This window comes from Tursiops truncatus, chromosome 2 (assembly GCF_011762595.2).
Source record: "Tursiops truncatus isolate mTurTru1 chromosome 2, mTurTru1.mat.Y, whole genome shotgun sequence".
Classification (NCBI taxonomy): domain Eukaryota; kingdom Metazoa; phylum Chordata; class Mammalia; order Artiodactyla; family Delphinidae; genus Tursiops; species Tursiops truncatus.
In genome coordinates, this window is record NC_047035.1 from 13,573,431 (window position 1) to 13,590,721 (window position 17,291).

Genomic DNA, 17,291 nt, shown 5'->3' on the forward strand with positions numbered 1-17,291 from the left:
TTCTATCACTGTAATTAGCCTGGCCCATTTTTGAAATTTACATGAATGGAATCATATATTAAGTACTTTTACATTTAACTTCTTTTGTCTAACATTATATTGGAGAGATTCATCCATATTTTTGCATGTAGTAGTAGTTTGTTTTTGTTGTTGAATAATATTCCATTTTATTAATATACTCCCATATGTTGATCCATTCTACTCTTGATGGACATTTGCGTTGTTTCTCATTTGGAGCTAATAGGAATAGTGCTGCTATGAATATTCTTATACATGTTTCTTAGTCCACATATGTGTGCATGTCACTCAAGTATGTTTTTACTTCCATTGTATTCCTCCTTGTAAAAAGCACTTGAGGTGGCTTAGATAATTAAATGCATATTAGACTAGATAATTAGCATTAAGTAAAGGAGGAAGCTAGAAACCACTATGATGCCAGGAAGCGGATGATGATTTATTGAAAACTAGGAGTGCCACACATTGTGCTAAACTCCTCGGTAGGCCTAAGAGGAGAAAGTAATGATCATGGCGTGCTAAATACAGGTCTGAACCTCCTGGTAGCCAGCGCAGAGGCTTTTGGGAAGGACGAGGATGCTGTTCAAAGTTTAAAGATAGGGGACATTGAAGGGTCCTAACAACTACCTGATGGCAGAACTGAAGCTGTGAACGGCCATCCCTTCAATCAACTTCCTCCAGGTCTAAGGCCCCAGGCTTCTGGCTCCACAAGGCTGAGGCCTGGGCACCCCAGGATCTCCCCTTGAGGCTCTTGGGCCCCAAGAGGATAATATCACAAAAGGAGGGCCCCAACAATTTTGACTGTCCACCCTGAGCTCCACACTTCCCTGGGCAGGGAAGAGGGAAAGAATGACCAGAAATAGATCTAGAGAATTCATAATTATGGAGAAGGGGGCATTCCAGTGGGTAGCTTTTTAGGCATGTCTCTTAAAACTATCCTTTCCCCCTCCCCCGCCCCCCACTTCTTCCTGCCAGCCCTGAGAACTTTGCAGCACCCCTGAGTACCCATCTTTCCTGCCTTGAAAAGAAGGGTAGAGGAAGTAGAATTAGAATCAGTTAATGTGCTACTTGTTAGCAGCTCTAGTAAAAATAACACAACCTCACATTTAAGTAGACTAGATGGCTCAAGTGGAATTTGGGGATTATCTCTGGACCGAATTTGCTGGTGTTAAGTTATGATTAGAATGGGCTCCCTCTCTTTTCAATTAGTCTGGACAATGCAGAACTGGGTAGCTGTGAAAAAAATGATTAATGGTTCTGCTTTATTTGTAAGGTCCCAACTGCATGTAAGCACGAGCCAGGATATCAGGAAATGATTGCTGGATGGGGATACACACAGACACACACACAGACACACACACAGACACACACACACGAGCGTTCTTAATTCAAAGCCTGTTGGCTCTATTTCTGAATTTAAGGGGAAAGAAATGTTCCATCTTCCAAAAACCCAAATCACCTCAAGTTACCTCTTTAAGGAGGTCACTGCACATTCCAGAATCCTGCTTCTCACTCACAGCCCAGCCCTTTTATAAATTTTAGCCCTGCAGGAGCAATAGGAACCATCCCACAGGTGGTTTCCTTACCTCCAGGGATGACTGAATTGTAAAAAGAGTATCAGTCACTGGACTTTTCTGTCTTACTCCTCATGGCCCTTTGACACAATACAAAAGTTGCCAGCACTTCAAAGAGAACAAATATTTGCAATCATTTGGAAAACATTTTTTTGGCCATTTTGGGGGGGAAATCATCCCTTCTCTTAAGTTAAATGATTGTAATATTACCCCTGGGAAGATGTAAATTTAGTCTTTATTTAGTCATCTCCAAAACATCCCCAAGTTTTTTTAACCAAGTTCATTTTTACTGCACTCTTCTACCATTCCACGAAAAAGAGTTGATGGGACTTCCCTGGCAGTCCAGTGGTTAAAACTCTGCGCTTCCACCGCAGGGGGTGCGGGCTTGATCCCTGGTGGGGGAACTAAGATCCCACATGCCCGCCTGGCATGGCCGAAAAACAAACAAACAAAAAAGCAAGAACCGAGAAAAAAAAAAACAGAGTTGAGTTTGGCCCAACCAGTGATAAGACTTACAATTCTATTCAAAGGATGCTAGAACTTTAGAATGGGGGAAAATGCTGGAGGGTTTTTTTTTTTCCGGCTGTGCCCCGTGGCTTGTGGGATCATAGTTCCCTAACCAGGGATTGAACCCCCAGCCCCCGGACGATGAGAGCGCAGAGTCCTAACCACTGGACCACCAGAGAATTCCCTGGAGGTCTTTTAAAACGCTCAGAGCACAAAAAATAGGATATAGGGAATGGAGACCAGAGTTACGTTTGGTTTTCGTTGTTCTTTAATCCTGAGCAACACTGAGCTTAAAAGCTTTTTACTTTAATCCAAGATGGTAGCCAAATCCCATAAAGTTGATGCATAAGACAGCTCCTGCGTGCCACCCCGTAGTACACGTGTGTTTGAGTAAGATAGCTCACTAAGTTCTTACAGTATTCTAGAAATCATTCAAACTCTAAAATTACTTCCTATCTCCTGTATCATCTAAATGACAATATACAATACGCCAGCTAGCAAGTAAGAGGTAAGAAGAGTACCATGTAGCGAAATGTCTTCAGTTTATACCTCGTAATGGGTTTAGGAGGAAGCTTGTGTTCTTTAGATAACGTCAGTTTGTAGTGATCAAACTTTCCACCTCTGTCATAGGCACAAACGTTCTTTGGGCTTTTAACTTGGTTTCTACAGCGTTACCCGGCTGCCTGCTATTAAAATGCGTAGTTAAAATGTATACATTCCATAGATTACCATAGAAATAAACAGATTAATCCAGGGGCCCAGATTATACAGTATTTTTCGTGGGTTCTACACTATATAGAAATCTAGAAGCTGTTAGCCGTTCAGTTCTGCTTAGTCATGTATTTTGTGTTATTTTGAAATTGCCATATATCAACGTCAATTTTCTTTATACAGCATTTTTTGTCCTCAAGAAAATACTGAAGAAGCCCTGTTGTTATTGCTGATTAGTGAGTCAATGGTGAGTAGAATGTGTTTTTACGTTTTTCTTTCCCCTATTCCTATGGTCCCTGTTTTGATATGGTGACTCCATCAGGATAATGATTCTTTCTCTTTGGAGACGAGTACTTTCCGAAGGGAATACCTGGTGGGAAAAAAGTATAGTGGTTTAAAAAAAAAGGGACGTTTCTAATTCTTGGACTGGCCAGATATGTCCCTGGGTCAGCCTGGAGCATGGAGCTTCACTTCCCTTAGTTCATTCATTTATCCACCAAGTACTGATTGAACACTAACACAGTTGTATATGGGTAACTATAGCTAAAATGACCACCAGAGGAACCTTGAAAGGGGAAAGAAGCCCCCAAAAGGTAACCTTTATGAGCCTTCTCCATTTGCCTTGGTGGGAGGGAGAATTTGGGGGTGAAACACTTGTATACTTGAACCTCTGGTTTCCATAGCAGCAGCCTGATGAAACTGCCTCGTCCTCCTGCCCAGGTCCTCTCCCCAAGCCCCCACCTGTTTCCCAGGCACTGCAGAGCCCAGGCCCAGAGAGCCCACTCCTGTTACCTGGCTCTGCTGTTGTGAGGGAGTTTTTGCCAGACCATCAAATTCCTTTGAAATGTTTTCTTAGTGTTTGGCCAGGATATCAAATATAGGTCTACGATTTCATCGCTCATCCTTTACTGGGTTTCTACTCTGCATATCGCTAGACATGACAGCCCGGCTTGAAACATTCTGGAGTAATCTGTGTTATAGTAGTTAATACCTTGGCAAGTAAATGGTGTCTGCTGAGCACCTGAGCAGAACAGCAAGCCCCTGGAACTTGGAGGGACCTAGAGGTCCTCACATCCACCTAGTTATTTAGACGAGGGACCGGAGGCCTAGAGCAGGCAGAATGGAGGCATCATGCAGTGGTCTGCTGCTCCTTGTAGCAGAGCATCCTGCCTTCTTCCATAACTCCCACCCCACCAGGCAGGCAGGAGGAGAAAAGAGGAAAAGGCGTCATAACTAAAGCAAGAGAAGGTGTTCCCTTCTTCCCCAAGCAGACAGTTTAAATGGAGGCGTGAAAAACACTCAGGGAGAAAGACTTAGAAACGGAGCACAAGAGGAATGTCTGCGTGCTGAGTGAAAGAGGGGCAAAAGAGGCTGGGATTAGGCAGGCAGCGTAGCTTTCTTGCCTTAAGTTAAAGCTTTGGGTTCTCTTGTTCTGTGAAATGGCCCCGAGATGTTTATAAGAGCGAGACTGCTTGAGTCACCGCTTCTTTTTATTTGGAAGCTCTTTGACATCATTGGCCCTACTTCCTCTGAAGGAAACAGGTTGCCCCTGTGGCTTATCTTTCCTTGACTGTCAGCTGGTGACTTAGGACGGTGTCATTTACATCCTCTACTCTACCTTGGCACAGATGTGGAGGCACATATGTGCACAGGCTGGCGCCCAGTGGCCTCCAGTAACTGGTGTTCAGATGGGCAGGTCTCACCGTCATCAGTTCTGTGGGGGGGGGAGGGGGGCTGCCCACACAGGCCTCATCGCTGGACTCTTCACAACCTGGCACTTAGCTTCCTTTGGGCAGACTTGGTTAGTAACGGTGTAAAAATTCTGAAAGCGTGGTGAGCATACGCTTTCGATTTCTTGGACAATTCTGATTGAAAGGATTGAGTTCTATTGTCAGATCATGTGTTCCAGATTGGAATTTGGGAAACATGGCCACATCTCTAGAATGCTTGCTCTAAGTGTTGTTGTCTTGGGAGTGATGTCCCCAACTCTCCTGCTCCCTCCTTGAAGTGGTAGAAACTAGTAATACTCAAAGTTCGGATCCCCTGGAGACAGTCAAATCTGACTCTGTCGTATTTAATTTCCAGGAAGTCTCTTCAGAGGATGGTGAAATCCAATGACAGTAAATATGAAGGGCTAGGTTGCCAACCAAAATGATTATGTTCTCCCTGTAAATCGTTCCATAGTTACGTAGGTAGAAGTCTAAATTAAGTTGCCTTTGGAAGTCTTTTTTCACGTCCCTTGACTCCTTGATTTTTTTCAGTTTTTAGACCGAAAATAGATGTGCTCAATTTCAGAACCAAAATGAGAATTGCCGGGCTTTTTTGGTGTCTGAGAAAATTGTATTCTTTACTGGTCCTAATTTTAACTTAGAAGCATAAATTTGTCCATAGTCCCTCCACCTACAAGAACTCATTTGGAATTGGACTGCATTCTTACCTCAAGTCAAATTAGTTTCCCCAGGAGAAAGGGGTTATCAGAGCCATATTAGTACAACTACCACTGAGACAATGTTCTGGGACATTTATTATTTGTGGACCTGTTTGAGGTTCTATATTGTACCTTTTTAATCAAAAAGCACTGAGAGACTTTTTCTTTTAAAAAGAAAAAAAAAAGACGCATTTGGACATAACCTGAAAATCTCTCTTAAATGGTGTTTTGTCTTACTCCCTTCTCGCCCAGGCATTGATCTCAATATGGAACATTTAGAGGAAATAAATAAAATGAGACCACTTACAGCAGGCCGTATTTTCCCCAGAGCTTCTTTTTTTGGGTCGAAAGGCACTCCTAACAAGAAAAACTTAGAATGAAATCTTCAAGAGCAGGCTTGTTTCCATGAGAGATGACTCACTTTGTAGGAAGCGGCCTGTCTTATATATTCTTATTTGTCTTTGACATTTAAGAGTGAGGAGTTTTAAAACAAGTAAGTACTGACAGGAGGCTACAAGTCAGTGCCTTGGACTCACACGAAAGAAAGCATTCACCTCGCTAGTGAGCAGGAGATTGTGTGCGTGGCCTTTCCAAGTGTCAGGCAGGAAGGCAGACGTCAGCCCGCCTGGACCGGTGACCCTCGTCCTGCACGTGCCACTTCCGTGGGGAGAACGGAGGGGCCCTTTCTGTGCTCCTAGGGATGGACTTCTGTTCCTTAGCAAGGAAAAGAAGACAGGAAAAATCTAACTTTATTGATACTGAACTCCCTATTAGGGCGAAAAGGAAAATGAGCTATGTTGAGAGTCTCCAGTACCTGTGATATGTCTGGAGGAATTGGGGGAGAAATTTCAAAAGTAATGAAAATAAGTCACTGTGAAGAGCGGTTGATTTCTAGATAGATGAGATAAATAAGCTTGAACGCACCTGCTGTGTTTCTGTGCTAAGCAGTGGGGAAGTGAAATAGGCATGCCCTGGTGTTCTCCTGGGTCCTCTGTGCTAACGTCTTTTAAAACAAAAATCCGTTCGCTTCTTGCTGTCTCTTGTACATCTGTTTTGTGCTTCCCTAAACAGAGTTGAATTAGTTTCTGTAGTCTGTTCCAGTGAAGATGTCATATAGGGATTTGAACGTGACTTGGGTGAGAGAGGAAAAGTACGCTATATCTCTGTTGGACTGATGGAACGTGATGACACCAGTTGGTGATGGGAAGTGTGGGGCTGGGAATTTTCTCCCGCTCTGTAATGTACAGCAGAAGCAGGATCTACAAGTGAGGCGCAGCAGGGCTTCACTTGGTGGTCGATTCTGCTGCCCCAGAGCGCAGCTGTGTCTGCAGCATGGCTGTCTGTGAACCCGAGCCCAGGAGGAACCACCCTGCTTTTCATCGACTCCTAAAGCTTCCTCCAGACGCCTGCTGACAGGGACAAGTGCCCGCCAGGCCTTCAGTGTTTGGATAATACCATGTTACCATGTGCTGTGGTGCTCTGGGGATTTTGAATAAATGACCCCTGTCTCATTTGTGTCCTTGTCTCCAGACCCGCGGCAAGCTCCCAGGGGCAGGAGAGCCTGGATGGCTTCTCTGCGCACGGCGACAGCTGTGTGCACGGGCTAGCTCACCGTCTGCTTCTCTCTTCTGTGTTGTTTCCAGGCCAACCGGGACGCTGTGCTGAGCAGGATACCTGAGCACAAGAGCGACCGCCTCATCAGTTTACAGAGTGCATCTGTGGTCTATGATTTACTGACCATCGCTCTTGGAAGAAGAGGCCAGTATGAGATGCTGTCAGAGGTACAGCCCTTGAGTCTGGTTGACTTCCAGCAGTGGGTAGTGCTGGCAGTGCCAGCGCTGTGAAGAGCTGTGCGACCTGGTCTTGTCCCCACCCCCCGTCGCTGGCAGCCATGTGACCTTGGACCCATCCCTTAACTTTGGTTTCCATCTCTGCAAAATGCGAATTGGGCTAAACGATTAGGTGGTGGAATTCATTGGTGGTCATCTACCAAGGGTCCATAAACCCACTGGGGCGAGTTCACGTATGAGAGAAGGCAAGCGTTTCTCAAGCAGTTTCTCTTTCAGTGTAATTTCCACCATAACCCCAATCTCCCATCTGTGATATTAATTTCCTTGTAAAACAGGTCTCATTTTATGTAAAGTATCAATGCATAGCTCCTGGTGAGCTGGCATCTTCCGGCACAGTGTGCGTTGGGTGAGCTGGTGCAGGCTTCACGGGAAGTAAACGCTGTCGTCACGTAGAGTCTTTTACTCGTTCAGAAGAGACCCCAGTTGCTTACAGATCTTGCACCAGGCATTGCCATCTCATTCCCTCAGCTGCTAAGAAACACTTAGGATGGAAGCCTGACGGGTTTTCCAGTTTCAGAAGAAGCTGGTTAATCCGAGGCTGCGGTTATGCGTTATTGAGTCCCTGCCCAGAATACCAGATCCACCCTGGTAGGGGCTAAATCAGTAACAAGATCATTTTATCTTCTCTTTAGTGAAGTAAAAAGAAAGAAGGGAAGAAAGACAACTCCTTTTGTTAAAACGAACTTTTCCATGTTATTTATCTTTCTTTTTCTAAATTTACACACATTGCAACAGCCTCCGGGCACGAGGACAGGGAATGAAATACAGTAACAGATTGGCTGAAATCAGATAAGCACCCAGCTCACCCTGTAGCCTGCCTGCCGGTGCATCGCCGCATTAGGCAGGAGCCTTGGAGAACAGATGAGCCTGCGTGGCTTGGATCTTTTTTTAGTCTTTGGTTTGGTGACTATACAGGGCAATGGTTACTCAGTCTTCAAAAAAAAAAACAAAAAGCCCTCGCCATCTGGCTTAGATAAGGCAATGAGTCCAGATGTTCCTGTCATACACGGTATACCCCCTGGGACACTGCCCAGGCTTGGGATCGGCCCGGATTCTTTACCACCCCAGGGCTTTGGCTTCCTGGGACCCCCTCCTTCTGGCCAGCTTAGTTCCTGTCCGCCGCTTCCACCAAAGAGCCCATCTGTAGTGCCACCCAGCTCACAGCTGAGTTCTCTTAAGGTGAACTCCCCTCCACCCCCGACAAACCACTAAAAGTTTCTCAGAGGCCAGGGTTGAGCGTGGTTGGCACGTCTGCTTTCCTCCCATCATGTAGCAACAGAACCTGTCCCCAGCTTGAAATTCCCCTGTGTCCGCAGCAGGTGTGAGGAGCCTGAGGCTGACAGGCTGGACGGCCCCTGCCCACAGGCTTCTCGTCGTGCCACAAGTGACTCCAGGGGCACGGCTGTCATCCTAGCGGCATTCCTCTGCGAGCCCGCAGCTCCCTGGCATGGGCCTCTGCCCGGCACGGAATCCTGGGACCTTGTCTTCAGCCAGATGACTTTCACCTTGACATCACATGTAGCTTCATCTCGTGGTGATGACCTGACGCCCAAGTCACTGGGTAGTCCGGTTGGTTGCCGGAGCCTTTGCAATTCAGAATATGCTCTAGTCACATTGTCAACAGTGGAAACAGCGTCAGGGATTGCCTTGCAAGTGCTGGAGCAGAACGGTGGAAGAAAGGGAAATTTATCACTGTGTATCCCTCGGAGCCTTTTGAATTTCGTGCCGTATCTGTGTTTTATCTATTAAACATATAAATCGATGGATCAAATATATATATAATAGAGGACATTCATTTCTTTAACACATATAAATGCAGCCCCTGGTTCTGTGCCAGGGGCTGTGATTCAGGCCGGGGATGCAGCCGTGGGCGAGGCGGGGTCCCTGTCCGTGAGCGGCTCCCAGCCCAGAGGAAGGCCGCCAAGCAGCAGGCAGTCGCCATCTGGGCTGGCCGCTGCCGGGGGGTCTCCACACAGGGTCTCATCCAGTAATGACGGATCTGAATCCTTGGCCTTAGCTTTTCTTGCTACTTCTACTTAGTTTTGCAGATGGAGCTTCCCCCAGTGCACATGTGGCGGCCACGGTGAAGCAGATCTGAGTAGAGCTGTTTTAGGAGGAAGGCGCAGGTGCACAGCGTCTCGAGGGCTGGCCCTGGTTTGGGAGAGCTCGCCTCCTGGAGGAGGGTCTCGGTCCGCCCTTGGCTGAGCGCCGACCTCTCTCCCTTGGTCTCAGGCCATGACTTTAAGTGTCCCGCTTCCCTCATTTGCTGGGGTTTCCTCCCTCCCTCCCTCCCTTCCTTCCTCCCTCCCTCCCTCCCTTCCTCCCTCCCTCCCTCCCTCCCTTCCTCCCTCCCTCCCTCCCTCCCTCCCTCCCTTCCTCCCTCCCTCCCTCCCTTACTCCCTCCCTCCCTTCCCTCCTTCCCCCTTTTTTCCCCCCAATTTGTATTGTATGTTTCCTTCCTTCCTTCCTCCCCACCCTTCCTTTCTTTCTTCTCATCTGCTCTTCCATTTCCTGAGGACTTTAGGTTAAAAGGCTAACTGGATTTTTTTTAATTGCGGTAAATTTACATGACATACACTCAACCACTTTAAAAGGTACAATTCAGTGGCATTTAGTACATTCATGCTGTTGTACAACCATCACCTCTAATTTCAAAACACTTTCATCACCCTGGGAGGACACCCGGGCCCCACTGAGCAGCTGCTCCCACTCCTCCCCGCCCCCAGGCCCTGGCAGCTACTAATCTGCTTTCTGACTCCCTAGATTTACCTAGTTTGAGTATTTCACGTAAATGCAATCATCCGTCATGTGGCCTTTTGTGTCTGGCTTCTTTCACCTGGTGTAATGCTTTCAGGGTCATCCACATGGTAGCACGTATCCGTCCTTCATTCCTTTTCACGGCTGAGTAGCATCCCATCGTATGGATAGACCACGATTTGTTTCTCCATTTATCAGTTGGTGGACATTTGGCCGTGGCGACAGTGCTGCTGCGGAGTAACTGGCTTTTAAACTTCCTACATTATTTCTCTGGGCCCCACGGATGTTGGGATTATCATTATCATTCACGTGGCGGTTGTTTATATCCTGTCTTCATCTGCTGCATCGTCACCACAGTGATCTTTCTCAAACACCCTTCTGTTGAGAAACATTTCATGGCTATCCCCCTTGCCCCTTCTTTTTCTCCCTCTTTTTATTTTGTTTTGCATTCTTTTTCCTCCTGTAATGAAAACAACTTCATTGTCTTTCTGCCCCATGCTACAGCCCTTGAAGAATCAAACATTACATACAAACATGACAAAGAAAAAAGTCACTGAGAATCCCACTCTCCTGAAAGAGTTGACTACCCACTGACATTTTAGAGATCACTTTGTCCTGTATCTCTTTATGAACAAGTGCATGTACATCTATGTAAGTTTCAAGGAATGGGACAGTATCATAGACGTTTTATTGTGGATATTCCCCATCATTCTCCTCCCCTCCATTGACATCCCCACCCCAGCCCTGCCTCCTCAACCCCCAAACCCGGGTCAGACATCTCATGTGTCCTGAGCACAGGCCCTAGAGTCAGAGAGCTTCGGTTTGAGTTCTGGTTCTGCCGCTTACTAGTTGTGTGATCCGGGCAAATCATTAACCTCTTATGCCTCAGTCTTTCCTTCTGTAAAATAGGCATAATAATCACACCTATGTCAGATCATTCTGAGGGTTATTCGCTAATTCATGTAAAGCGCTCAGAACAGAGCCCTACACGTAGAGCTCATTAAACAGCAGCCGCGTGCTGCTGTGCTGTTTCTACCGCTGGGTGCCCAGGAGTTGCCAGGCAAGGGGGAAGCAACTAAGTATACAAAAACAGTATCTTGTCTTCCAGAAACTTCCAGTCTATATAAGGAAATCAGAAAACAACATATGGAAAGGTAACCAGTTAGAGAAGACTAGATAGTGCAAGGCACGTTAATTGCAGGTGAAGGGACTAGGCCGGGTGCAGCAGAGCTGGCAGGTTGGGGGTGCCAGGGAGAATGACAAACAGCTGATGTATGAATTGGCTCTTCGGGGCCTGACAGGAATTAAGTCTAAGAGCAGAGGGACACCCTCATTATCAAGGTCACGGAGGTGCAGGGACATGAGGCCTTACTCTCATGGAGGGAGAAGAGGCGAGGACTGGGTGAAAGCAAGGAGCCAGGTTGCCAGGCCCTGACGTGTCTGGCACACCACCCTTCAGCTGCTCTGTGAGCAGATTCTCTTTGCCTCTGTGCCGCTGCAGGAACCTTCCTTTCTTCTGGGTAGAATCTTTCATGAACAGAAGAGTTCACCTCCACCAGGCTGCTGTGAGAGGAGAGGTCTTGCCTCCTTCCCACCCTGTCCTCATCATACCTTCCTCCCTTCTCTTGTCCCCAAACAGCGTCAACACTTCTGCATCAGGACGTGGCTAGCGCGGGTCCAGGCACTCCCGCACCAGCAGGGACAGGGTGGGGGGCCCCCAGTCCATCTTCTCATACTCACGACACCTTTGTGTGTGTCGTAAGCATTGTGCAGACTCCGCCCTTTAAGAATGGTGCTTATGTGGGGAGCAGAGCCACTTTGCAGAAAGACTCTCCTCTGTGTCTCCGTGGTTCAAGATGGAAGGCTCCCCTCGCATCTCAAGATGGGCTGCTTTCTTGTGTGCCCACACGGTGCCTTTCTTTCTCTCGGGGCGCTGTTCAGCCGGATCCTGGGCAAGGAGCGCTGTGTGCAAAGGGAATTCAAACCAAAGGAGCATCATATCCTCATCCTAACGGGTTTAAATATAAGCGCAATGGTTACCGTATCTCCAGTGCTAGGAGTTTTCATGTTTTTAAAGACTGATGTGAAGCCCTGCTGAAAGGTTTGTGTAGGAAGGAACACTTCTTTTTCTCCCCCTTTTTAAACAGTAGCACTAGTTGGCATGACAACCTGCACTATTAAAAGTAAAGCAACAAGCGCCGCTTTCTCTGTTTTTTAGAATGAACGCAAGCTGCTATGGAATTGTTTCTTGAATTTGACTATTAATGGCTCCATTTTGACAGAATGTTTTGGGGTCCTTTTTGAAGGGTGTGTGTATCCCCTCTACACAGACATGGCAGCTTTAAAGACAGAAATGGTTTTTTTATCTTTCCTGTTGAATTCGTATTCATTTGTTTATGGTAAATCTCAACAACTTTATAGTTCTGTGGGTAGGACTGTCTGGCTCGTGCTTGTACCAAAGGGGCATCTACACGTCCGTACCCCAAACACTTATTTAATCAGGGAGCCTTGTAGAAAACACTTGAACATCTAACTACATCTGCTTAACCGGCCTATCATTTGTTAGTTTACACTAACATTTGGTATTTCATGCAGCCCCACTCACTCTGCAGAAACCCAGCCTTGACCTACATGCCAGGGTCCCTAGAAGGCATCAGGGTGGCCTGATGCAAACGGAACCGCAGACTTCTGAGAAATCGAGGCAGAGCATTTGGTTCATGATAGGTGCACAATAAACACTTGCTGAATAAACCCGTGCTTCAAAACCAATGTACATTCTCATCCTGCTTTCCTTTGGTTTGGGGGTAAACTGTCCCTGGATGTACAATGAGTGTATCTTCCCCAGGTAGGCCCAAAGGTTAAAGGTCCTTTACTTGGGAAATAGCAGAGGAAGAGGTGGGCCCTGCTTGGGGCAGAGCACTGACTGGTGCAGATCCCAGCTCTGGTCCAGCTTTGGGGGTCAGCCCAGTAGGGATCAACTACATCATTTTTGAACGACAGGCCTGCCCTGAAGAATCTCAGCCACTGATGTGGCCACAGGTGTCTATATTCCCACCATTATGGGTATGTTTTTTGAAATAAGCATCATTGTTCTCTTCTTATGGCCCTCAAGGGAAAAAAATTTTCAACTTAAAAAATGCCATATTAACCATTTTAAAATATATAATTCAGTGGCATCAATTGGATCCACAGTGTTGTATAACCAGTATGTCTGTTTCCATACTTTTCCATCACCCCGAACAGAAGCTCTGTACCTATTAAGCAATACTCCCCATTCCCGCAACCCCCATAACCTGGTAACCTCTAAGCTACTTTTTGTGTCTGTGAATTTGCCTATTCTGGGTACATTATACAAATGGAATCACGCAGTACTAGTTTTTTGGTTCTGGCTGATTTCACTTAGCCTAGTGTTTCCAAGCTTCAGCTGTGTTGTAATAATATATCTGATAGCGTGTATCAGAACTCCATTCCTTTTCAGAGCTGAGTAATATTCCATCGTGTGTATATGCCACATGTTGTTTATTCATTCGTCTGTTGATGGACGTGTGGATTGTTTTCACCTTTTGGCTATTGTGAATAATGCAGTGATGGACACGTATCTGAGTTCCTGTTTTCAGTTCTTTTGGGTATATGTCCAAGAGTAAAATTGCCAGGTCACATGGTAATTCTATGTTTAACTTTCTGAAGAACTACCAAACTGTTTTTCACGGCAGCTGCACCATTTTACGTTCCAAGCAGCAAGGCACGAGTGTTCCAGTTTCTCCACATTCTCACCCACGCTTTTATTTTTTGTTTTTGTTTTTTTGCTGTTGTTGTTGTATTATAGTCACTCCAGTAGGCGTGAAGTGGTATCTCATTGTGAGTTTGCCTGCTGACTAATGATGTTGAACGTCTTTTCACGTGCATATTCATCATCTGCGTTATCTTGTTTGGACTAATGTCTGTTCAAGACCTTTGCCCATTTTTTTAAAAATTATTTTTTTATTTATCTATTTTTGGCCGCTTTGGGTCTTCGTTGCTGTGTGTGGGCTTTCTGTAGTTGCGTCGAGCGGGGGCTGCTCTTCGTTGCGGTGTGCAGGCTTCTCATTGCGGTGGCTTCTCCTGTTGCGGAGCACGGGCTCTAGGCGCCTGGGCTTCAGTAGTTGTGGCCCATGGGCTCTAGAGCGCAGGCTCAGTAGTTGTGGCGCCTGGGCTTAGTTGTTCCGCGGCACGTGGGATCTTCCCGGACCAGGGATCGAACCCATGTCCCCTGCGTTGGCAGGAGGATTCTTAACCACTGGACCACCAGGGAAGTCCCCTTTGCCCACTTTTATATTGGGCTGTTTGTCTTTTTGTTGTTGAGTTATAGGAGTTCTTTATTTAATGTGGATAAGAACCTTAACAGATACATGATTTGCAAATACTTTTTCCCATTCTGTAGGTTGTCTTTTCACTTTCTTGACAATGTCCTTTGATGCGCACAAGTTCTTAATTCTGATGAAGTCTAGTGTACTAATTTTTTTCTTTTGTTGCTCATGCTTTTGGTGTCATATCTAAGAATCCGTTGCCAAATCCAAGGTCATGAAGATTTGTCTGGGGCCCCCCTTACAGGACAACCAGAAGAATGGATCCTAACATTCGACCTATATTCAAGCGTTCGTTGAACACCTACTTTGTGTAAGACACACCTCTGGGGAGCACCCGGGACACCTTACCTCCCTCCCTACTTCTTGTGTGTGTCAAGGGGCCACCATGGTTGAAGTCCCTGGTGCCCAGAGCCAGGGGAGAAGGACTGAAATCAAAGACCAAAAGGTGAGGGCAGTTGGGGAGAGAGGAGGGAGAGGAATGAAATGCCCATTTCCTGAGTTTAGGGATTCATTTTGTAAGAATAACAAAGGGCTACATCAGCAAAAGAGCAGATGGAGCGGTATTTGAGTAGAAACCTGGCAACCCTTTACTCACTGTGCAAACTTGATCCAGTTGCTTCACATCCTCGAAGGGAGAGCGTGCCGGAGGGTGGCGTCCAGCAATAAAGTCTGTGACCTTTGAAAAACAACCCACTCTCTACTCCCCCCACCATGGCCAGAGGCAGCGGTGGCCTCTAATTTAAGCATCTGCTGAAGTAATAAAGGTTTGACACTCCTCTGCTTGAAGCCATATCGCTGCTTTAGAGCAAAAAGAGAAACGGGAAGCGGGGGCACGGACATGGGGTTTGCTCCGTTTTATTTCCAGTTTAAGGGGAGAAAACTTGAGCAAGCCTTGATGGGTGTTGTCTATGTTTTCTCAAAACTGGGTAGGAGGACTTTTATTTGTAGCTGAGAGTCCCATCAGCCTGACTTTTAGAAGCTTTTCCTGGCCCCAGACTCCTTGTAGAGTAGATCTCTCGAACTCCACTTTAATTTGTACTTTTATATGCAGTTAATTTAGAAATAAGGGCTCTGACCTGAGCATCATGAGACCTGGCTTCTAATTCCAGGGCTGCCACTGTGTGACCCTGGGCTGGTCCTATCTCCTCTCTCTAGGTCTTAGTTTCCATGTCCTTAGTAAAGTAAGAATGGGACGAGATAATCTCGAAGGTCAACACGCTCTCTGATTATATCAATCTGTGGGTCTAAGATAATGGTCCAGAATGTCTAAATTGCTTAGATAGTTTTTCATTGCTTAGTTTTTCACCGCTAAAGTAAGGAAATGAAATATTATTCATATACCATGTTAAATTTTTAAAAATTGTTACACACCTGCCAGGAATTACATTTATTAATTGATTCATTAAGTATATACGATGTAGAAAAGAAAAGCTTCCTAATCAATCGAAGGATCTAGGTTATGAGAACTTGTAGGATATGGCCAACCTGTCCACAAAGGTGAATAATGGAGACAGTTCTCTATGTTATTTGTTCTATTTTAATAGTGATGAATTTTAGACATCCCCTCCAGGCTAAATTTGAGGGGTATCTGATTATTTTATTCCTGCCCCCTCCCCCATGGGTTTTGGAATCTCACCGTTGAATTCCAAATATAGACGTTGGCTTTTCCTTGCTTGTGGTATTGCACAGCTGTCACTGCCATGCACCCAGTTCGTGTAATTGGGCTTTGCATACTAGGAAGGTAATTGCTAAATCCTTTTCTTCTGCCAGAAGAACTTCTCATCCCTGGAGCCCCCTCAGAGACGGCTCATTTATGAAAAGCCAAATTAGGAGACTGGAAGGGATGAGCTCTTGCTACCAAAAGGAAATAACATTTTTGGAAGTGACATTTTGATGACCACTCAAATGATTAGGATGCCAATTAGAGTCTAATTATTGTTCTACCAAATATTCTTGGTATTAAATGAATGTTATCTGGGATTTAGAGAGAGGTGGCAGTAAGTCTGATTGCAGCAGATGGACCTGTCTTTCCTGGTAGAGATAATACTGTTGCCGGATCCCTCTTCTTTCCTTGTAAGGGAGATGATTTGGAGATATCATCTGCCGTTTTGTGTGGGTGACTAAGGGATCTGCAGATCTGCATTGGAGTCCACGTCCCTCTCCCCAGGCCCACACTGCCGTCTCTCCGCTGGACATTGGAAGTGGAAAAGGGCCAGCTCTCATCTCCCCCTTTCCACTTAGGGGCTCCCTTCCTCTCTCCCCCTGCCCTCCACTGGCACCCCAGCCCCGTTCCCAGGGCTCCTCGCCGCAGATCTAGCCCTGCAGCAGCATCCACTACTTCTTTGTTTCGTGAAAGCGACATCAGCAGTAGCATGTTTATTGCATTCGCTCTGTGCCAGACACTCTTCTAAGCATTTTACACGTATGACTTCCTTTAACCCAATAGCAACCCTCTGGCTGGTGAGCGAGGCGTTTGGATTAAGCTTAGGCAGTCTGGCCTTAGAGCCGCTGCCATCAGCACGTGCTGCTCTCCTCTCCAGCCACCAGCCAGGCTGGGTCTGGGGGACCGAAGCCGCCTCTTATATGCACCCCACTCCCGTCTGTCTCCATCCTGCAACACCTACATCTTCTTCCATTTTCATTAGTACCTCTTTTAGACTGGAACCGTTATTGAAATGTGAATTATCTCACTTTATAGCATATATTCTGCTCCCAGGCTCCTTACTTCATTAAAACTGGAATTTTTAAATTTATGGACAAGATATTATGCTGTCTGTGATCTGCATCAAAATAATATGTTGGGGAGAAATGGGTAGGGATACAAATGAAACAGGTTGAGAACTGAGTTGGTAGTTGAAATAGGGCGAAGGGTACACGGGGATTTATTATGCTATTTCCCCTATCTTTGTGTTTGAAATTTTTCAACAATAAAAATTTTTTATCACCAAACTTCTTATTTGTATCAAAGGCAGTTAACTCACAGAGAACAGGAATAGTAATAATAAAAATTTTTAAGAAGGAAAATAAACTGGAAATTTTTACTCTGTCACATACATATGTGTTTAAGGTGCTTAAAAGGAATAGCCAAACAGAACTGGGGTGA

General features: G+C 45.9%; 1 protein-coding gene across 11 annotated transcripts in view; it reads left to right on the top strand.

Annotated features, from left to right (window-relative positions):
• Positions 1-17,291, top strand: part of TTC7B (tetratricopeptide repeat domain 7B) — a 237,783-nt gene that overhangs the window by 115,325 nt on the left and 105,167 nt on the right. For all 11 annotated transcript variants that reach the window (XM_073800124.1, XM_033850722.2, XM_033850723.2 and 8 more), the window contains 2 exons: positions 2,991-3,054; positions 6,879-7,016. In XM_073800124.1, the coding sequence (XP_073656225.1) occupies positions 2,991-3,054; positions 6,879-7,016 (202 nt within the window). The remainder of the gene's footprint in view (positions 1-2,990; positions 3,055-6,878; positions 7,017-17,291) is intronic.